Source organism: Ciconia boyciana, chromosome 1 (assembly GCF_034638445.1).
Source record: "Ciconia boyciana chromosome 1, ASM3463844v1, whole genome shotgun sequence".
Taxonomy (NCBI): Eukaryota; Metazoa; Chordata; class Aves; order Ciconiiformes; family Ciconiidae; genus Ciconia; species Ciconia boyciana.
The window spans coordinates 163165791-163189466 of record NC_132934.1 but is presented as its reverse complement, the minus strand read 5'-3'; the positions used below and the strand labels follow the sequence as shown (position 1 = coordinate 163189466).

At 38.4% G+C, this 23676-nt stretch overlaps 1 protein-coding gene across 1 annotated transcript in view; it reads left to right on the top strand.

The window, feature by feature from the left end:
- Positions 1 to 23676, top strand: part of GPC6 (glypican 6) — a 786710-nt gene that overhangs the window by 574904 nt on the left and 188130 nt on the right. The window contains exon 4 of the mRNA XM_072854005.1: positions 6643 to 6808. Within this exon, the coding sequence (XP_072710106.1) occupies positions 6643 to 6808 (166 nt within the window). The remainder of the gene's footprint in view (positions 1 to 6642; positions 6809 to 23676) is intronic.

The window sequence follows — 23676 nt, the reverse complement described above, 5'->3', positions numbered from 1 at the left end:
TAATCCTTATGTCCTCTTTGATGGTAAATATAATTTTGGATAGAAATACTAGAATTATACTGTGGAGCTTTTTGGACTATGAGTTGTCCACAGAATTGGACTATGGAATTGTCCACAGGTATATTAACTTTTTGGTGGAAGAATGTGGGTGGACTGCTACTCTTAGTGGAGTTTACATTTCTCCCAGAGTTGGTCGAGACATGCCAACGTATTCCAGATCAAACTCTGACCTGGCCACATATGTAAGCATTTTGTTATTATTGCCCTAGTCCTATTTGGAACTCTTGAGATAATTAGGCTATGAACAAAATTATGCTTGGGAAGCTTAGCTCATTTTTCCATCATTAATTTGTAGATGGGCTACACAGAGATCCAAAAAGTGACTTAAGGATGTCAGTGCCTGAGTTTCTCAGACAGTGCATCATGCCTGCACAGGACACGCAACATCAACTTGCTGAGTGGGGAGCTGGATGATTTAACCAGCACACACAAGTGCTAAAGACAGGGATTCATTTCAAAACTCTCTCCAATTCTGGACGATTTACATGGGATTGCAGGAATATACCTCACCCTCTTGTATAAAGCAAAGCATTTGATACCTCGTCTTGAACACCAAATGGCAAAGAAGTAGAAGTTTCCACTTTTTATCCAGCAGCCTGGTTGTTAATGCATTCGTAAAGCTTGTGAGAAATAAAATGCAATCCTCTTCTCCTTCCCAGACTATGGGTTTTTCTAGTGTAGAGGTATTTTAAAAGAGTATCTAGTACTTGGACCAGTTGGCTAGGAATCGACTGGTTCCTTCCAGCAGTTTTCCCCCAAGGTCTTCATGCTAAGGAGTGATTCCGTGTGATTCTAAATAGGATCAGTTCCTTTGGGTGCATAGGAAATGTAGGAAGGAATTGTGTCCCCTGTTGTGGTCTCTGGGGTGGCACTCAGTTTTGATTCATTTTTCTCATATTTGCCCAATTTTATTGTATGCCAAGAAATGACGGGAACTGGACCTAAGTATGGCTTTATGCTGTGAGTTTAGGTACATTCAGTATTACCTTGGAAGAACACCCCTACTTTATTACCAGACAACATATACCAGCTACTTCGGTAAGAAATCTCCTATAAATACAAGTAGAGAAACTGCATGTCAGTGCATTTGATCCTTCTAAAGGTGACCAGTTGTTTAATCAGTTTGTCTGATTCTTTGTGTCAGAAAAAAGATTTATGTTTGTGTACATGACAAAGCCAAGGCTTTTTGTTGTAAAAACAGGTCAAATACATAACAAAGCAGTCTTTGCAAATGCAGCTTTACAAGAGAGTACAATTTCATGGCTTTTACCCAAAGAAGTTCTCTCCTCAATTATTTATATTTGCAAGTTCACCATTGCAAAATCTGTCTTCTAGATGAACTAATATTCCTCCTAGACTTTCTGAAGGGGGAAAACAAGTGTTCAGTAATGAAGCCCTTAAGAATATTGCTTTTTGGGTTTTTTGCATGTATGCAAAAGCATACATTTAGATAAAGCTGAAGCTGTCAGAAAATGTTACAAAATGCAGTAATGTAACATGTCCTGCAGCTACTAGACTCAATCAAAGCTCAGAAAGGCTCTTTTCTGATGTGCTGCATTCCACGTATGCTTATACAAAAATGAAGATGTCCTAGTCAGTCAGGTAGACAGCATGATATAATTAATGACTCCTCTATAGCTGTTTCCCCAGTTATGTCATTCAGTGTGATCAGATTGATTTATAACATATGATTTACATAAGGACTAGTTATTTCTAAATTTTGAAGTCTATGCAAATTTCTCTGCTGCAATTAGCATAGAGCCAATTGCAATGTATTTTAAAAGACAAAAAAGAAAAAAAAAACAAGCTGTATCCATCCTCAAACGTTAGTTACAGAAAAACCATTGAAACTCCTGAGCTGAGGAACAGCTCTCCTTAGCAAATGCAGGTTTTGAATACTTCAGAATGAAATTAATATCTCCGTGACTGGTCTGCAGAAAAGTATTTTTAGAGATTGAATATTTTTTTTAAGGTGGGAATGAGAAATGGGCTTTGAAAATACATTTCATAGAATTTGCCAGCAGCAAGAAGTAGCAAGCCAATTATAGGTGGTTGAAAATCAGCTTTCCGTGATAATCTTCAGATTTCATGTGTTCATAGCTTTCTGAAATACTCACACTCTAAGCTGAATATTTTTTATGTTTGTTTTTTTACCAAGATTTCAGAATGTTAGAGCAAAATTTGATTGTTTTTTTGCATGAAAGATACTTCAGCTGTTGTTGAGGGAGGAAAAAGACCTGACTGTATTCTCTGAAAACAAAGGGTACAGAATAAACAGCTGAAGCTGAGAAGTGAAACTTGGCTGCTCACTGAAGGCTAGATTCACAAAGATTCACTTAACTGTGCTCAGGTCACAGCGTAATTGTTAGCCCTCCTCCTGGATGTGTTTTGGACCTCTCCATCTGTCTCTCTCCACGCAGTGCCTGTGCACTGTTTGGAGGACAGAGACTGCCTCCAGAAAGCCGCATGAAGATGCCTGTCTTGTTTTGGTCCCCTCCCTTCTTTCCAACGCTAACCCAAGTATAGTCTAAGCACTATCAAACTTAACCTCCCGTCTCACTTCAAAACATGCAACATTATATTTAGCTTCCTTTTACTCCCATTGCCTGCAGTACTGCCTCCTATTGTTGCAAACACTTTGAGATTAAAAATAACCACACAAAATAATTATTATGTATTTTAGTCACTCAGGCACCAGGTGGGACCCAGAGGAGATATAGTGCCAAATACTATATAGTAGTATGGTATGTGGCCAGCTTGGAGTAGAAGGTGCTAGCAGTAAGCAATGTGAATGTAAGCCAGTCCCTGCCACTTGGCCTCAGAGACAGCAACTGATCTGTGCTTGTATTTTATTTCACCAGCGTAGCATCTTCTGAAACAGAGGTCTGCAACATCCAGCTTGATCAGCAAGGAGCTGCTTGTGTTGGTCTTTGTCAGAGGCTGATATAGATATGTCAGAGGCTTCCACAGAAACTTTCTCCATCTGCTTTTTGCTGGAGTCACAGCTTGGCCTCTTATCTTAAAAACTGTATTACTTCTCTATAAATAAAAGCAGGGCACCTTCCCTTTTTGTAAAATGCTGTTGATGATGCCACCATTTTGTACGGGGGATATTAAAACATTCAGACAAGATATGAGACACCGGGGTCCCGCTAATTCTTTTTGAGTAGTAAGAATTTATCCTGACTACTTCGCAGTGGACTGTGTCTGGGAGTACTCTGGTTACAGCTGTTCTGTAATGCAACAAAAATTCAAGATTCACTGGGCCAGCGTAAATAGATATTCTAACTGGACTTTAGCGTCCTGTCCTAGCAGATCATGGATATGATCTGGACTTCTCACAGAGAAAGACATGATAGCTAGTTACCTCTCAGACTACACTTGTGATAAAATAAGGCTCACATAAATATTTATGATATTTGATTTATATAAATATAAAACTCTGCTCTGGTGAGACCCCACCTGGAGTCCTGCATCCAGCTCTGGAGCCCTCAGCACAGGAAAGCCATGGACCAGTTGGAGCGGGTCCAAAGGAGGCCACAAAAATTATCAGAGGGATGGAACACCTCTCCTATGAGGAAAGGCTGAGAGAGTTGGGGTTGTTCAGCCTGGAGAAGAGAAGGCTCTGGGGAGACCTGATTGCAGCCTTCAATACTTAAAGGGGGTTTATAAGAAAGATGGGGACAAACTTTTTAGCAGGGCCTGTTGCAATAGGACAAGGGGTAATATTTTAAACTAAAAGAGGGTAGATTTAGACTAGATATAAGGAAGAAATTTTTTATCATGAGGGTGGTGAAACACTGGAACAGGTTGCCCAGAGAGGTGGTAGATGCCCCATCCCTGGTAACATTCAAGGTCAGGTTGGACGGGGCTCTGAGCAACCTGATCTAGTTGAAAAGGTCCCTGCTCATTGCAGGGGGTTTGGACTAGATGCCCTTTAAAGGTCCCCTCCAACCCAAACTATTCTATGATAATATGAAGACAGGGACTGTCTTCTCTCCTCTAGCTATGATTTTCAAGAATGAAATTGCCAGGAAGTTTTTGTGCAAGGTCAAGATCCTATAGGTATATGTGCTGTCAGCACAAGTATCAAAGTGGGCTTGGGAAGGTGCGGATGGGAGAACATGTGGATTCCAGCTGAACTTAGGGGTCAACCAGGTGCTGACAACTTTGCATTGACAAGACTTCTGGGCCTGGGAAGAAGCATAATTTAAAGCATGAAAGGAACTTTGCTGACAAAACTCTCAGTGCCTACAGACAGAAATATCTCTGGCTTTAAGCAACAATTTCAAAGTAAATTTGAAGATTCTGTTGTTGACCATAAGTATATGTATTCTGCTTACGTCCCGTTTTTGATGTTAAACTTCTTGTAAAAATGGGTCTGTTCTAGGTTTGGAGGTATAAAGATAAAAGAGTTGGATAAGTAATTTTAAAAAGTAGTTCTGAGCAGTGGAAATAATGAAGTCCAGCTTTCCTTGTATTTGCATTTTCTGCTGTTTAATAAGGTGAAAGTTCCCGCTGGTGCTTTTTTAACCCATGGGTCATTCATAGCATCATTCCTCCACATGGATTCTTTGATATCTGTGAGGAACTGACCTCATGCTTCAGCCTTTTCCTCAATAAAGGTAGTAATAGAGCCTCTCTCCTTTTCTTCTCCCAGCTGTCTATTTTCAAAAAACTTGTAGGATCTTAATGTACTGAGACCTGAAGTCCTCAGTCAAATTTGATTGAAATTGGCTGACAGTTCAAAAGCTATTGGAAAAGGATGGATAAATACACCTTCACACACACCATCAGAGTGTTGTGCTAGTAAAGTGCATTTCCCTAGGAAACCGAGGCAAAAATCACTTCTGAGCATACACAGAAGCATCTGCTATATCTCTTAACAGAGCCATTTTCATGTAAAAATGTCCAATGTAAAGATTATGTTCTGCATAGTTCTCTAAAAATCAGTGATTTAACATCAAGAAGGAAGAAATTCCAGAGAAAAAGAAAAGAAGTAGCATTTTAGTACAATCATGATAATACAAACCACATTAGTCAGTTTAGCACTTACTGTTATAGTGCAAAGTCAGATTCATGCTTTCAGTACAAGTTACCATGAATACAGAAAAACAGTTTAATCCCTTCAAATTCATATTAGAAGGGTTGCATTTATTCATAAACCAACAGAATGAGTGAAAGGAGTGCCATTGCTTTGCACCCTCCCGTCCAGGAATTTTGAAATCACTGTAGCCCTTTGTCATTACTCTAGATTGTCACTCCAGCAAGAGAAACTTATGCTTCATTGCACCATGACAAGATGCTGTTGCAAGTAGTACCTAAAGTGCACTTTTAATCCAAGACAGAATTTCTGGCCTGAAAATGTACATTGTAGTAGTACATACAATTTTAAAAGTCTGAGATGAAACAATTAAATATGGAAACAAGAGGGTGAGGGAAATAATATTTACCCAAGGAACTTCACATGGTTGTCAAATGTGACCAATTTGTGTGGTTTAAATTTAGATACGGAGGATTCAGTGGATGTCCTCCAGAAGATGATTTATCCTACCCTTCAAGAGGTGGGATAAAGAAATGACCTAAAAAGGACCTATTTCTCTCCATTGAACATGGAAGGCACATTGCTGAATAGATGCCCAGCATTTTGATGACTAAAAAAGATGAGGTGAAGGATCATTAGAAATAATGGAGAAGCATTATGCAAAAACCTTTCCCTAACCTCCATGCTCCCTCTCCAGGAAACCCATACCCTTCTAGTGCAAACTGTAACACATATCACTAAAATTTTATATCTACACACTACTTCCTTCTGTCAGCCATGCCCAGTGTTAATGACTTTGACTGAAAATCCTAAACTCATTGGGTGTCTTTCCATTGACCCTGGTGGCTGTTTTAAGTTCACCATGTGCAGCCATGTTGTGCCATGCTGATGTGTAAATTGATATGCATTAGACTGTTGTCTATGATGTTTTTTGTCACTCAAGATGTTGAAAGCATACAAAAAAAACCCCTGTCTGATCTCTTTATGAAATTGTCTGAGAAGACAGAAGGGTATTTTGTCTGAAAACAGAATGATATCCCTTTGTCATGGTGCAGTTCTGAATAATTTTATAGAAATCGTCAAGATTATCCTGGATTTACTGTGCTTTAATAAAGAGGAGAATCTGATCTAGTGGCGGTGTGACCGACAGTTCTAGCTTGAGTAGGAAGAGCACGGGGTCTCCTCAGGATCCTCTGCGTTAGGATCAATCAGTTACTGTCCAGCTGATTCCCTGGATGTTTTTCCTTTGCTTTCCAGTAGATTTTGTGTGGGAGGGCTGGGGAGGCAAGCACTGCCATCAGTAGGGGAATGTTGATTTTTGCATTCCTGAAAATCACTGCTGGCTGTGCTAAATGAAGATAATTGGCAGGAATCGATTAGTCTCATAGGAGGGCGTTATTAAGGGTTGAGCTCTTTTCACAAATTGCCCCTTCTGCACTTATTGCTTGAGAGGCATAATCTCAGCGATCCCAAAATTCACAGAACAGGAGACTGATTTCCTCCTTTTTCTTTTTCTTTCCCCGCCTTAAACTCTGCAGGTCAGTCCCACCCCAGGGTGCATCCGGGCGTTAATGAAGATGTTGTACTGCCCTTACTGCAGAGGACTTCCCACTGTGAAACCTTGCAACAACTATTGCCTCAATGTAATGAAGGGCTGCCTAGCAAATCAGGCTGATTTGGATACTGAGTGGAATCTGTTCATAGGTAAGAAGAGTTTAAATATTAGTGGAAGGAAATGCTGGTAATAGCAAACATCGGCAGAATTTTGTGAGGTTAGAAGACACTGTTGGTCAATATGCACAATGAAGCAACTGCAGATGCACCTCACTTTCTAATTGACCTTCCTGGCTTGCAGTGAGAAATGACTCTTCCCGCCCTGAGCCAGTCACATTTCGTATTTCATATTTCAAAAGGAATGGTGTGGTGTTACGGCTTCTGAGCTGAACTATTACATGATATGTGAAATGTTGAGAAAGATTTGGTTAAGGATTTGATAACAAGCTTAACGTGGCAGAAATAGTATTTATTACAGCTGAAAACTAGGCTCTTGCAAGCTGAGAAGAAAATAACATTATATAACATCCAGTCAACATAAATCACAACAGCTGCTGTTCTTAATTCTGGTAGTATATAGGAAAAAAAAACTTTAAAAGTTACATACATGAGAAATTATTAATTCTTTGTTCTTCATTAAAAAATGTTAATGTCTCCCTTTCAGTGTGTGGAATAGAAAGTACCAAGCATGCAATCAAAATGTTAGAATGGAGTATAGAGTATGTATTTAAGAAAAACTGCTATTTCAGTTTTATTCACATAATTCTTCACTCAAGTAAGCTAAGAAAAAACAAGAAAGAAAGCTCCTTTAAACAGCCGTTCAGATATCCTGTAGAAAAAAAACCTCCCACAAGAGTAACATTTAACAAGACATAAGAGCTTCAGGTTGCTTTTGATGATACGCAGGATAGGATGAGGAATTAGACAAGGCTAATGATAATATAGAAAGAAGAGAAACAGCTAGTTACACCAGTCACTAACGAGCATCATAGCCTAGACTGGATTTCAGGAAAATAAAAGCAGCTGGAAAACATGGGATAAAGTTCTCTTTATTGCAACCAAGGAAAGGAAATGTTATTTTCTACCTTTGGAAAGACAAAATATGAGCAATCTCATTTTGCTTAATTTCAAACCCCACTGAGCAATGTGACTTTGAAAATTTGACTCTGACTCATTCATGGATTTTCACTTTACTCAGCACAAAGGTGGTGCAAGATGGATAGGGAGACGAAAACAGGATGAAAAATGAATCAGAGTATGAAAAGTGAAAAACAGCATTGACTGAGCTATAAAAATAGCATAAGCCAAAAATGCAAACAACAATAATAAACAAATGATGCAAATAAACATGCCTTCTCAGTCCCTTGTACTGGTTAAAGGAGCTGACATGGGAAGCAGCGCTGTATGGAAGGACACCCGTGGGATTACTGGTGTGAAAAGAAGTCAGTTCATCATCAGAAAGCTAAGTAGGAGCTGATGGGAAAACAATACCAACCTGTTAAAGACATAGCATAAGCTACTTTCCCTTTGTCATTAAAGAGTAAGCAAGAGCTGAATTGTCAGTAATTCTGATCAAAGAAAATAATGTAGGCTTTTAGAAAAAAAACACTTTAACTAAAATAAACAACAGAGTTTTTATTAAGGCAAGCACCTGTTCAAATCAAAAGCTGGAAGGTAAGATTTCAGGTCTTAAGAGAAGATTTCCTTTTCTGGTGCTTTAAATTCAGTAAGAGTGCTGGGCAGGGTGAGGTACGTGTTGGAAAGTGTGGAAATGCTTACAGATTCAGACTTTCGGAGTCTTTGATGCAGAGCCCTTGTCTTCATCAATGTCTTTCAGGTTTTGATTGTTCGTGCTCTCAGAAAAGAAAAACTGCATGAAAGCTTGTACATTATGTTAAAACATAGTGTTAATTTATTAAAGACTGTGTAATAGACTGTGTGCTTCCTGAAAGGAAAGCAGGCTGCTGTGCAATTATCCCTTCAGGTCAGTGATGACAAGGCAGTATAAAGTAGAAATACATCAAGACATATTTCCTCTTTCTTCTACCTATACAGCTTCCCCTCTACAACTTGATGGGGAAGGGAATAGAGAAGGAGAGACAGAGACTTTCCTGTGTTGGGAAAAGGTATTCTGTTTTATCCCATTTTTGAGGCCTCTGACAGCTTTGCTGAAGATGAGGGTCCTTAGTCCTTCCTTTATGAAAGATTGAAATGTGGCAAGTTGTCTCTGTCTCTGACAGCTGTCAGAGGCTTTCTAATACCACATGCAATTCCCTTAGTACTAAACACAACAAAATTTCTACTCATTGAATTAAAACGAACGGCAGCACTTTACAGCACTGCTGAGCTATGAAAGATTGGAAATTATGCATGGGCACTTTTTATCCCTGTTCCGATACTAGGAACCATGCACTAGGAAAAAAAAAGACAATTTTGTGCACTAACAGTCTCTGCATAGGCAGGAATCCCAAACGTTAGTGCATATTCATACACAACAAGATAGTTTTGCTTAGCTCATAATCTGTGTATTGTGAGGTTGTTTTGGCAAAAGTTCGTACTAGGAGAAAACTCTCAGATGTGTTTGTCAGTAACTACATAAATACTGTAGTTTGGACTGCATGTTCTGGTACTGTTCTGTAGTTACTGTAATCGTCCAGCAACACCCAGGATCTACAAGTGAGGAGGAGCAGAGGAAAGTAAATGGGCTCTCTGACAAGAGGATGTGTTACATGTTCCACCTAGTTTATAAATATAAAAGTCAGCACAGGAATCACATTTATATAGCACTAATAAATCTTGCATCTACTTTCAAAGCTAGGGAGAGTGGGACAGCTTCCCCTAAACATCTGGTGCTTTCCAAGATTTTATAGACTGTGAAAATTGGTAAGAGGTGAAACAGCTGCAGCAACATGACACATTGTTTATTATATTTTTCCTGTTTGTATCACCTTAAGGTCTGTGTCCTTTTTGTGTAACGTTTCATTATAGGCTTTTTGTATTTTACATTCAGTATTGCACAATAAAAGCCAAATGTAGCACAAGTCATTCTAGCAGAATTCCTCTGAAACTCAGAATTTTGCCTGAGAAAGGAAGACAGTCTTTAATAATTATATTATAATTATAAAACTATAATGAATAAATGCTTCTTCCAGGTATCTATATAAAATATTTAAGAGGTATTTAAAAGTCAACCAGCCTCACTGACTTTGAAAATGTGTATTTTGACAAAGTTTGCGTCTGATATTTTGCCTGTCAGTTACCCCTCATAATCTGCTTTGCACCAGTCTCAAGCAAAGTTAGCAAATGCAAGATAAAGAGAATGAGTAGAGGAACTGTACTGCTGAGGAAGGGGAATGCCTCAGGGGAGGAGCTGACTGATTCTGTGGAATGGGGAAAAGGGGATTTTCTCTGTCTCATGGCCCAATAGATATAGTCAAAATTATGCTTCTCTCCATGGAGCTATACCAATTAACAGCGATAAGGATCAGGGATCCCACTGTTCATTCTGTCACAGAAACACAGAAGAGATGGAGAAAGCTATTCCCACTTACAAAGATTCAAACCCCATCTATCTTAGGGAATTACATTCCATTTTAGCAATACTGTTACTCCTCTTTCTCTAGCTACCCTATATTTCAGTCCCTGTTTCTATCTTGAGATTCGACTTTCTCTAACATTAGCTTTCTCTACAATTGATCGTTTATTTCCCTTTAACTGCTCTTTTTCTCAAGCAGGAATGTCAGTCGAGGAATGAGCTCCCCTTAGTGGGCACCACACTTTCCCTTGGTGCCCTCATTCAGCTTCAGAATCAACACCCGCAAAAAGATTATTTCCATTAAAGGATGTGCATCTCATTCTGACCACTGCCTTATCCACAGGTTCAGGATGGCAAAGTGGCCATAACCCATTTGTTTTTTGCAGGATTTCTTTCACAGTTAGCAGTGGGGTTAACTTTCTTCTGTCTTGAGACAAAACATAGATGATACTAAATCTGAATGTCAAGCAAGATTGTGAGCCAAATATGATAGTCCATACTTAAATAATTCAGAACAACAGAAGAGTAAAAATCCAGGTAGTTGTTTTAATCACAGCAATGACTGTACCTGGGCTTTTTTTATGGACATCTAAAGTAAATCATAAATGCTTTGTTGCTACATTTAGTGACAAAGTGTACACTAGTGTAGTGCCTGTGTAGTAGTGTAGTCCATGGATTGCTTTGCTGCAATCCACGGAGGTTTGCTGCTGCATGGCTATTTATAGCAGCAGAAATTACAAGTAATTTTTTTTTCCTAGAAATTATTCAACAGTAAATCAGACACACCTTGACCTTACCCCCATGTTTTAATGGGTGGGAGATTGTAGAAAACATTTCAGAAGTTGTGCAGTAACAGAGATGTGCAAACGATTGTGATTCTGACAGCTCGGGATCGCATCCCTGTCTGTGAAAAGGAGCCAAGGGGCTCCTGCACTAGTTCATGTCCACAGCCATCCTTCTGCTCAGGCTGGAGAGCAAGTGGCTTTGCTAGCAAGGCAGATCAGCATGTGGTGTGTTCACACTGTAGTATTCAAGGCCAGCAAAGCTGGCATCCAGGCTCAGAGAGCCAGAGCCACCTCTTGCTGCCACCGCCCTGCTAGACTTCAGCCACAGGAGAAAATCGTATCTGCAAGGTTTCAGCAAAAGCTTCTTCTCCCAGTCTTGAAGTTATTTCACTTAGTGTCATTACAGCAGCTCTGCACTACTAATAAACTTTCTCATTATTGTGCTTTAAGAATCCCTCTTTTTTTCTTCCCATCAGTATGACTCAGACACTTATCTTAGTAGACCTCTTGAGGTAGAGCATACCATGTAGTATCAATTATAGCAACTCAATCATTTTAAGTAAAACTCCCCATCAAAACCTTAACTACTTACTCCTAATGAAAGCTTTACAGTGATGAAAATACGCAATTGGTTTTATTTACTGCTTACAAAAGCCCTCAGGACTGTGTTTTCTCTGTTCCTTGTGTAAGCACAAGGATAAACATTTTCCTTTTAATGCTTCAAGAGACCACCTAGATTTGTCTTTTTTTAATGGCTTATTACAAGAATAACTGTGCTCTTCAAGACTCACTCTGATTCATGGAAAAATCAGTCTATAATTGTAATAGTAATCCTTTACAATTTTCTTGTTTCTGTCTGTACAGCTACTGTAAATAAACACAGACACAGCTGTGTAGGCAACTTCATACTAGGTTCATGAAAATAGGGAACCTCTGAAGTGTATTGAGATAACATTCAAAACAGATTGGGTTTTTTGCCCCTTCTTTCTCTGAAGTGTACAGCATCTGTCACTTCTATTTACCCTTACATACTACAGACCAAAGGCTGGCAATCTGTTGTAACTCTCAGTAGGCAAAAGTCTTGCTCCTGCTTTATCATGGTAAGTAAGAAGTAAAAACACGGATTTTAGCAACCTTGGTTACCTGGCACTTGAATTTCTTCCCTCTGCCACCCTCCTCCTCACATTATATGAAAGTATGTTGTGATATTTATTATACGTTAGCCTCTCTTAAGGACTCTGGGAGAAAAAATAAGTTATATTATTCCCTCCATGGAGAGGCACTGCAGAAGGTTCCTGGAGTCCTGGGGTGCCATTACTCCAAATTCAGAGTTTCTGGTAGAAATTAATGAATTTTGGTTTGATGAGCATAGAATGGGTACTTGCATGCAAACACTAAAATTTCATAACGTGCATCTTGTGCTCATATGAAAACCGATAGCATTCATAGTTAAGGCAGCCTAAAAATCAAAACCTGTATATAAAACCTTATTTTCAGTTAGTGTCAACTTAGCAAACATTTAATTATTCAGGCTAAAATCAAACTTTCTTCCTTTCTTCCTCAATGAAATGCATCATGACACCTCTAGTGAAACCATCTTTGCCACCCATCGGAATGAGAATAGGGAAAATTACCTTAACCTAATGCTTTTCGTCTTTTCTACCCATTTCTTAGAGAAACTTTAGTGCCTCCAGAGTGTGGAGAAGTAATATTTTCTTTAAGTCTCTTGTCTGTACAGACTATAGTAATTATTATACACCAATGTCTATTCCCTTAGTTGAAGTGGCAGGGTGTGGTGGATGGCTCTAAGGGTTGTGGAGCCCCATCCTGATTATATATGAAAAAACGGAATCTGTAGTTTAGAATTATTTTTTTCCAGCTTTAGCTTATGTTTCCCAAAAGCAAGGGAAAATGAGTACTCTGTTGTGTGATACAACGGCAAATTCAGTTGCTCAAAAGTTGAGAACAACCAGATTTGTGGATGTAAATCTAATGTTGTTTATGAAAAAAACCTTTAGTGTGCTTCAGACCCACCAGTCTCCACAATGCATACGTAGCCTACGCAAAGGAATTTGCAGTGCTATCAAAAAAACAGACTTAACATAATAAAACAATTACATCAGTTCAGGATAAAATTATGTAGTTGCACAAACAAAAAGTGAACTCAACTTGATGATACCTAATTAAAAGATTACAGTATTATCATTTTAAAATTCTCTAATAAGCAGTAGCATCCATGATCCCGTATTTTTCCCTTGTTTTCCAGTAATAGTAGAATCACTGCCTACAATTTAAATACAATACCAAGACCTGATGGCTTAGTCAGAGTATATAGGAGCACCCCTGAAATAAAGGGAACATCACCATTCAGTGAGGTAAATAATGCGTAGTAGAGGGGAACGGTATTTGCTCTTTCCCTACCGTTTCTCTTCCCTCAGAAGTATAAAGGATACACAACCTGGGCATGTAATTCCTCAAATGGTAACGAATTCAGCCTGAGAGAAGCTCTCTGAAGTTGTGGGACTGTCAGCAGCATGCAAATGGCACGAGCACTTGCCTGCTGCTTAAACTCTCCTTACCCTGCTAAATCTCTGTGCCTCCCCCTGGGGCAATACAGTTTCTTGCAAGCAGCTCACAGCATCCATTGCCCTGTACACTTGCTTTAGGATGCGTCACTGAAGAAGGAGGTTTCCTTCTGTGGGACGATGGGGATCTTCTGCTCCAGTTTCTGGCTCTGGCTCAAGAGGGGGCTGGGACTCATCTGGCCTGATCTTGCTGTTCGCTGACACCATTCACAGCTTGTTACTAGGAGGATGCATCCTGGAAGGATACTAATGGCTTCACTCAGGGTGACTCCTGAAACTGCAGCTCCCGAAGAGGGGCTGTGGATTTCTGAAGGTGCAGATGCTTAGCTGAATGATGGCACCAAACTTCTTGGGCTCCTGAGCTTTGACATGACTTGTGGAAATGAAGTATGGTGATTTAACTATGTCGTTTTTGTTAAGGATAGGCAGATATTAGTGCATGTGAAACACATCACCCATCATCATGTCATGTGACAGTTACAAATGCAGGATTGAATTCAGCAATTCTAGAATTCTGCCTTTGCCATCTGTAGACAATACTCTTGAACTGGAAACTGCAGGAAAAAGCTTCTCAAAACCTGAAGTGGTATGAGAGCCACATACTCAGCATTTTCACTAGGCACAAGAGAGCCCTAAGTTGACTGCAGTATTTAGATGCTACACCACCTTTTGAAAATAACAAGGCTGATCGGCATTGTCAAAAAAGTTTAGAAGATTTTATAATGAAACCATTGGACCCAAATGATGACTTTTTAGTTCCATTTTCATTCCTCATCTCCAGCTACTTCATATCATTTTACACCAAAGTGAAATGACTGGCTAATACACATGAGCGCAGTTTGGAAGTTGCATAGAATAGCAAATTTCTCTGTGTTTACATTCAGGGGAAGTGCTGGGGAAGCTGCTTTGCAACTGCCTTTCATAATGCTATGAATGAACACAGAGCTGTTACATGAAACATCTCTAGAAACAGGAGAATACGTTAATTATCCATTGCTCGAATAGTGCGTGAATCAAGCATTATTATTTTGTACTTTTCCAAGTCCATAGCTATGCTCTCTCAAGGGACCTCTTTCTTCCAGGAGTGCAGTAAACAGTACTGCTCTTTCTGACCTAGGTTACCATGTATATTAACACCTCAAAAGAATTTTCTCTTCAGTGGAGGAACTGATCTTTCAATTAATTATGCTTATGTAGGGTTAAATCTCTGTTTACCTGTAGGGGCATCCCTCAGGGACTTCACTGTGCTCATCTCCCTGTTTCACAAGCCAGGGAGCAGCTGCAAAATATTGTGCCTCTTACCTGGTCTGGTTTCCCTTCTGGTTTGGGGAGGTTTGGGGCATACAGTTTCTCTGGCATATGAAATAAGGGTGTGAATGGAGCACACACCCAGACTGCAGAACTTGGCCATGCTCTTATGGTTCAGCTACCTGAAAGAGCTACTTCTATGCAGTTGTTTTCTCAAGGACTACAAATCCAAATTAAGAATGTTTGACTTTTTTCATTTTTCCCAAGCAGAAATAAAAATAAGTCCACTTTAAGAAAAGTTTGGTTAACCTCTAATGTGCATTATTTTGAACAATATAAAGAGATTTCATTCAAATATTGTGAGCAGGAGGGGTTAAATATCAATTTCATTTGCTACTTTGGCTGTACTTAATTGAGGCAATACTGTATTACACTAGGAAGCGTGACAATTATGTTAATAAAGATATCTTGTTACATCATCATTTGGCTTGGTCAGTATTGATAAACTTCAGATTATCTGAATTTTATGTTTTGCAGACACTCTTATTTTTAAGGGAAAATATAATGACGTAATAATTTGAATTTTGCCCAGAGGAATACTGAAGGTTATATTTCAACTTTTGTCCCTGTGCCCATTTTTCTACATTTTATTTTTGCTTGTATTCAGCTGTATTTAAGACCATATATCTGAGAAAAGTATTTTGTTGCACTGCGACACCATTTTATACTTTTAAAATATTTTGTCTTGGAATCTGCACCTATTTCAGAAAACTGCATAAATAAGAATCAGTTTTCATACACTAAAAATAGAACTTGAAACTATGTAATATTTTAAATTATCTTTTCTTTCTGATAGATTGATTTACCAACTATTTCAGATTCTCTAAACTTCATATTAGAAACAAATGTCAAATTATGTTCTCCAGTATTCAGGTTAGTGTAATGGAGAGATGCATGTAACTAACTCAGAGCAAATTTGTCCTACAGTAAGAAACCTCCCTACCTTACTACTATCAAAACACTTGGTTATACCTGAAAATACTTTGCTGAGGTTATTATACAATATCAATAAGAGGTGATAGGTGCAAATCCCTTACCGCAATGATGTCAAAGCAAAATTGACATTGATTTGCTTTGTATTATAATTTTGAGCTGTTGCCTGATGAAGGCTAATCTGTTTATGATAATGTCTTAGGTAGTATATTATCTTTTTACAATCATGTCTTATGACCTTAAAAGGAAACTCCACATATTTCTTTTTGAAATACAGAAACAAAGTATTGTTGGCAACCAGCCTTAATTTCTCCTTACAAATAAATCCTAATGCTGTACAGGAACAATACACAAAGAGATTTTGGGTTGTATCTGCCAAATTCCATTAATGATACATTTGGGGGTTTCTTAGTATAATTTCCTTATGGTTTTTTAGTCCTTCATTTTCAAAGCAACTTTCAATTTGATGTCTCTTGAAGAATAAAAACTCAACCCAAAACTCAATAAAAGAATTCAAATGTGTAGATAATCTCAGTCTAAATCACTAAATTTTCTTTACTTTTTAACTGCTTATGCAGGTCTTTTTTGAGCCATACATAAATGACCCCATATTCCCAAAAGCTCCAAACCTTATCAGCAATATGGCAAAACCTACTCAAGTATACAATTTTGTATGGATATTATATTAAGTACATATGTTCCTTAATGTCAACAAAATGTGCTTTTTTTTCTAACGAAGCCACATAGGTATATAAAGGCACAGATTACACTCGGTCAACATTCTTGTTTCAGAAAGACTTTTTAAGGATAAGCTGATAGAAAAGGCTAAAGAGTGGTTGACTGAGCTATAAATTTCTCATGACTTGGCAAAGAGACTATGATAAAGATCCCTACACAGCACCCCATATCAGTGTCAGATTTAGTGGAGCAAAAACTTAAAACCATTAGAGAGATCAGAATTTTAGTAAAACAAAAGATTCAGGAAATAATTATTTCTTTCTGGTAAGGGTCCTATGGATTCCCTTCTTGCAATATGTCAACCCTCCATTTCTTCTGTAAAGAAATCTTTTTTTTAGATGCAGAAATTATCAGGAAAAACATAGATTTTTCCTCCTTTCTCTCTGCCTTACCAACAGAAAGTCTTACCATTTCTATAGTCAAGAGAACTAGTCTGGCCCAAAGTGTATGACAGAGCTGGTATGGCCAAAATTCATTGAGCATTTTTGCAACAGTGAAATCTGAAAGTGTTCTGATGCATTTGGAAGATTCCAATGTGTTTAGAAGGTAATATGAAGGTAATATGAAAAACTCAGCTCTTATATTTCTTATTTCTCTGTGTTACTCAGTGTCACCTGCCCTGTAATATAACATTCAACATCTCTTAATGTCATTTATATTGCAAGTTAACCTATGGGAGTTTAAACTCCCATGACATGTATTTTTCATTTAGCCACCAGAAGCATATACTGAACTTTCCATGTCAGTAGGAACTCACCTTCATAATATCACACTTCAATTTGCAGCTGCAGTAAAGAGCCTTTCTATCTGTCTTGTCTTGTTAACTCTTAAAATACAGATAACTATGTAAGAAAAAATAGCAGCTTGAAAAATAAAGAATACAGTTTTGGTTCCACTGGATATTTGTTGCTGTCCTCAAAAGACAATCCAGTTTTTCAACCAAGCTTTACGTCTTACTGTGATGTTGCGAAATGAGATGAAGGTCAGTCTTTGCTTTCAGTGTGCACGTTACAACAGCATCTTGCACTTAGCTCAACTGTAGGATGAGATGAAAACCATCACTAAACCAAATGATGTATCGTAGGAACAGACAGTGCCAAAAAGGCAAGAAGTTATCCTGAGCACGACCCAAAAAAACATAGAGCATTCACAAGTTGCTAACTTGAATTTAATAGATGAAATTATACAGAAAGTATTCCAGTAGATTTCACTGTTCTATTAAAACATGTAGGATCATACCCACTGGCATTTAGTTATACTTCAGCATCCTTATTTTAACACATTGGTTAAAGGAAGTTGATAAACAGGATATAGACTCTCTACCATAGGAACATAAGAGTGACAGTTCTGGCACACAGAGCTACAGTTTGTGATATGTGTTTCATTTATACACTCAAAAGAAGGGGTTTATGTATTTCTTATGACAATCTAAAAATGAATCCATGAATATTTTGTTAGTTGAAACTCTGCTGATATCTGCAGTGCTGGAAACATACTCTAAATCAGGTTCTCCTCTTTGTACTGCACTTACTCTGGTTAGCTTTTCATACCAATTAGAAAATGAAATGGTTGTGTTTCCTTTCTAGTTTATCCTAGGAGATTTTCTGTCAGGAAAACCTTTCTGTGGGAGGCATGAGAGATGGCTGCTCCAAGCTATGCTGATGGCTAAAAACACATTTCAGTAATACGGAACTCTTCTATTCCAGATATTAATGACTGACATTCTCTTTTTAGCACATTGACTGCACTCAGATAAATCACTTCTAAATTATTAGACAGTTTTGAGTCCTTTCATAATACTTAGTTTGACTGTCTTCTCCATATATGATTAATATATTCTTACAGTATCTTTCAATCTTTTATTGATATAAGTGCATATTATATTTGGTTTGTTCAGATGCAGCTGACAGAAGAATACATATAGAACCTAGTTGTCTGACTGATGCGTGTTTTGAAGAGTGTATATATAAATTAATATTTAAAAAATTAAAAAGCAGCAAAACTATTGTAATGTTATATTAGTGCCTTTTTAAGAAGCCTTTGACATTTCAGTTGTGGTCAAACTTTTCTATAGAAGTTTAATAAAAGTATAATAAATTACTCAGATTGAAATTAGGAGGAACAGCATAGCAGAACTTTAGCTGATGCAAATCATTTACTAATGGAAATATGGCAGTGAACAATACATGAAGATCTAATTCCACTGATATCAAATGTATCTCTAAAAAAAATAATTCCAAAACTAATTCATTTTGTCAAGTTATTTGTTGCTGACAGATGAGGAAAGCAAGTACTTATTTTTCTTTGTGAAAGCACCTTCAAGCTCCACGACCCCCATTCAGTTCAGGAAAAGAAAAGTCTCTTGATTCTAAAATTTGGGGAGATTTCTCTCCCCTTACAAAAAAGAATTTGATAGTTTGAGTATCTAGTTATATAGGCCATGAAGTCAAAAGCAGAGCTGCTGTATAAAGGCCGATGGGTAGGGTAAGGGTAGTCTTGTGTAACGTTTCAAGTTGGATTCACATTTGTTTGAACTCTGACAATATTAAACCCAAGCATAAGCCCAGACAGAGTTTACATGAACCTACTTCTGTTCCAGTCTGCCTTGGTACTATTGTCCAAGCAGAACAGGCTACAAGGCATGACCTCTAGACAGCTGCTCTTTACAGGGAAATAAACCATCAAGTAAACATAACTTGCACTTTTTGAAGAATAAACGGTCTCAGAGGGAAACAACAGGTTACAAATAGCTTCTTCCAAAGTACATGACACTGAATTATAATTTTCATTTTCTCTTCATTTCTCGCTCATCTCATTTGGCCCAAATGGGGCCAAACTGTGTAAAGTTCTGTGTATAGACTGTGTATAGGTCCAAACTGTGTAAAGTCTTGTGACTTTATAGTACTCTGTAGGTGACAAGAATGCAGTCCTTTTCAGCTGATGTCGTAGTTTCGTTGTTGTTCGTGGGTTTTTTCCCAGTTGTGCTCACCTCTTAGTTTTTGGTGTTCCATATAAATATGCAAAGCATGTTGCATGCAGGAGTCTTGTACTATTGCTTAATCAGTGCTGTACGAAATGTGTTTCCACTTGCCACAATTCTTCACTTATTTTTCTAAAAACATTCTATTTTGTTGTAGCTTTCACCTCTGTGGACTTCTGAAGCAAATGTTTAAACTGAAGAACTCTGCATTTGCTATGGATGAAAATAATAAACTTTTATGAAGAAGGCTAATCTCTCTTTTAATTTTTAACTCTGTCACAAAATCTATGTGTTATCAGAAGTCTTTTTTGTTCAAATTTTAGAATGTTTGTCCATAAACCTACACGAAGCTTGAGATATCTGGAAATGCCATACAAAGTAAATAGTTCTGCCTGAAATCAGTCTTCATTTATGTCATGTGATGTTTTAGTATTCCAGCTCAGTTTATTTGCAGATGTTACCATAACACCTTTTTCTTGGAAAATCTGCCTCTCAATATATCCTACACATATCTGCTAAGCTGTTGTAAAAGAGATGAAAGACACTCAAATGTCTGATTTTCTGTGTTTCAGGAGAGGATTTCTTGGGGGGAGGAGGGTAGATTTTCTGAAATTTTTCCCTTCAGTTCAGAGTAGAGCTCAGGGTAGACTGCAAGACCTTCAGGCATAAAAGTATTATTCAAAGCATTGAAGATCCCTAATGCAAACATGAAAAAAATAATTAGCTTTTCCTCTAGACCAAATTGCTTTTCAATACTTGTAAAAATATACTCTTTAAAATAAAAAGTAAAACTGGTATTGAATTAGTAGTTACTGGATGTGCACTCTCTCCTTTTCATTACTTTTTACTGAAATTCTATTGAAATTAATAGAATAAATAGCTATTATATTGCCATAGAACTCCTTGCAGAAGAATTAGAATTCAAGGCAAATGGGTTAGTTATGAAATACCATTATTTTCAATGGAAACTGGGTAGCTATTGAATTTCCTTCATTTCAGTCTGAATTCCATAGCTATTCATCTGCAAAGAGCTTTGGTTACCTATCAGATCCCTTTAATTTGAACAGATACAGATAAGGTAGAAAATTCCTTTTGTTTGATTTCTATTTGATTAGTGGGTATTTTGCTGAAGCGCATAAAACAAGTTCACCAAATCCAAACTATTGTAGGTGACCTCATTAGAGACAAAACTGGAGAAGTTAGGTAATGTATGTGAAAGGCAAGAGAAAAGGTGTAGAGTTGTGCTATTCCATGTTGTATACAAGGATGCATTTTATTTATTGTTCTTATTTAGTGAATGAAAAGGTATGGGAGCTGAGTGGGTTCCCAGGAGTATGTTATGAGACTTTTTAATAAACAAAACTTAAGAATATTAAAATGTTCTTACATTAAAAAGCCATATTTAAGCAGAGGCAACAAGCTGCTCCTTGAAGAATAGCAGCTGTATTTTGTTTATTTGGGGGAAATGAAGCAAATGCCTTCATAGGCTTTAGAGAAGTGCCTAGAATATGAATGGGCACCATCCCAACCAAAACATCTTTTTACAATACTACTATTTGAAAGAAATAACGATTCAACACTCTGCAAATGTATGTGTCACCTTTCGGTGAGTTAAAGAAACAGAGAGATAAAAAACAGGCCTTTGGGAATCACAGTTTTTTCTTTACTTGACCATAGGCCAACGAAACAACAGGTTTCTTCCTGTTTTCCTAATAAGTAAACTAGAAAATTTTCACAGCATTCATGGAGTCGTGTGGATGATCAGTAACCCAGGCAGAGCACCTGGATTAACACAAACTATTTTCTAATTATTGCAGTAAATTGTGGGGTAAATTGCTGTAATTTGGGGCACCTAGGAGCACCATGATGACCTAAACATCCCTTCCCACTATTTGAACAATTAAGTATCATCATTAAATGGAAGATTGTCTGCCTAGTGAGAGCAGCACCTTTTTTTATCAACTCATGTCTATTCCCACAACAGCTTGCTGATGTAGGGGAGTTTGTATGGGTTGGAAATTCAGGTGACACCAAAACAGTGTTATTACTAAATGAGCAGTAAAACACAGATATCAAGAAGATGCTGTGCCACATGTTTTTACTGCGGTTAAGGTGCAACCTGAGCTTTATTTAGTTTAGGTACTAATATCTGGTTTATATACTAATTACAATATAAAATAGCAGCACAGAATTGGGCCTAGGCTTGCTGTCTGTATTTCCCTGAGCTCTCAGCTGAGTCTTGTAACTTGTATTGAGCTTAGTGGTGGCCCAGCCATGTCTATTGGTACCTGTGAAGCTAGAGTGCATATTCCCAAGTAGTATACCATCTTCCCTCTTGCTTCAGAGACTGAAGGAATGGGTTAATTGCCTTTTTTTAAGGAAAGAAATACACAGGCAAGAAGAGATGTTGAATAACAATCTTAATCTGTTTGATTTCCAATATGTACAATTCCTGCAGGTATAAACCTGAAAACAGATTAATTATCACAGTTTAGGGCTTATGTACTCATAAACTGCTACTAAGGCATCTCAAAATTCCCAGAATGATTCAGACTCTGTCTCTACATCACTGACTTTCAATCTGAAAAGGCTTATTCAATTCCCAGTTTTTAAGGCCATAATTTTTAGATTTCAGTATACATTCAGGTAAGTTATAATGACTATCATGAAATTTCATATAAATGTGGAGAATTGTGCCTTTAGGAAGCTCTAACCTAAGACAGCTGAAATTATTTGTTCCTCTGCAGAGACTCACTGTCTACGTAATATATGTAGCAATGTTCCATAAGAGCATAGGAAGCAAACAATAGAGATCTCATGGGCTCTGAGCAGCTGCTGACCAATGCAGATTGCACCCAGGCGTTGGAGTAGATGTGCATTTTACAGGCTTTTTATGCAGAATTCTGAATGTTGCCTGAAGGTGTGGCTTCATTATTAGCTGACCTAAGTTGATCTAAGCCGATGCTGCTTCAGAAAAGAGTGATGCCAGATGCACGTCCTTGCACTTTCCTATGTTCCAGTCCCAGCACTGGGGGCCAGAGAGCTGATCTCTATGAAAACCACTTTTCCTTTCTTTTCTTTTTTTTTCTTTTTTTTATTTTATTTCAGTGAGTGTGTTTAGCTGAGTTTGTTCTCTGATTTGCCTCTCCCTGCGACCCAGTGAGTTCTGGCACCATGGCAAGGGAGGGGATGTGTGGTGAGCTAGGAGACCTCAATAAACAATTAAACAGCACCCTAAGATGCTCTGTGTTCTAATTTCTTTGTGTTAGTTACCCAGGTTTATAGCCAAAAAACCCCTCGATTTTTAGTTTAAAACCTTTTAATCCTTTTTCCTCACAATAGCAAAGGGTCTAGCCAGACCTTCCTCAGGGATTCACTAGGGTGACGGGTAGTCATAGCCCAGTGACCTTTTGACATTCAGGAGTCAATACAATACCCGAAAACTAACAACTGATCTCCCTCCTCTTCCTCAAAGGAGACAAGGACAGCATGAAAGCCTCCTCCTGTGGGTCCTCCTGTGTGAAGGAGCAAGGATCTGCCACTGCTGTTACTACTGTCTCGTATGGGAGGGGGGATTGGGGCCAGTGCCATGTTTTCTCCTAAGCATATGGTCTGGCACAGACTGGGAGATGTGACAGAAAACACTTCTAGTCCTATGAAGGCAGCATCTGAGTAAGCTACATTTGGGAATCTCTGTCTGGCCACGATTTCACATTTGGCACCCATCCTGCTTAAGCCAGTTAAGGCAGTCCCCACGTGGCAGCCAGCTGTGTGTTTGTACCACTGTATCATCAGCGGTCCCCTGATCTTGTGATCCTGCACACAGATCAACAGCACTGCCAACACAGAGTGGGGACAGGCAGCACGGTGGGAACGAGCCAGCGGGAGAAGAGCATGGCGGGGAGAGAAAAAGAGCCCCCGGGGCCAGCAGTGTCAATAGAAATACCAGCCAGGTTGTGCTTTAAGAGATTAGTTTGAAGCTATGGGCAACTGCTGTGAACCGGTCAGTCACATTTCTGTCCTCGCCATGTGTTTCTGCCATGTCTTTTCCAGCAGCAGTGGAGCTCTCAGCCTGCAGAGAGCTGAATGGGACCAGAACCAGCAGGAAGCTAACCCAGTCACAAAACTGGGATAGGCTTTCTGCTGCCTCAGCT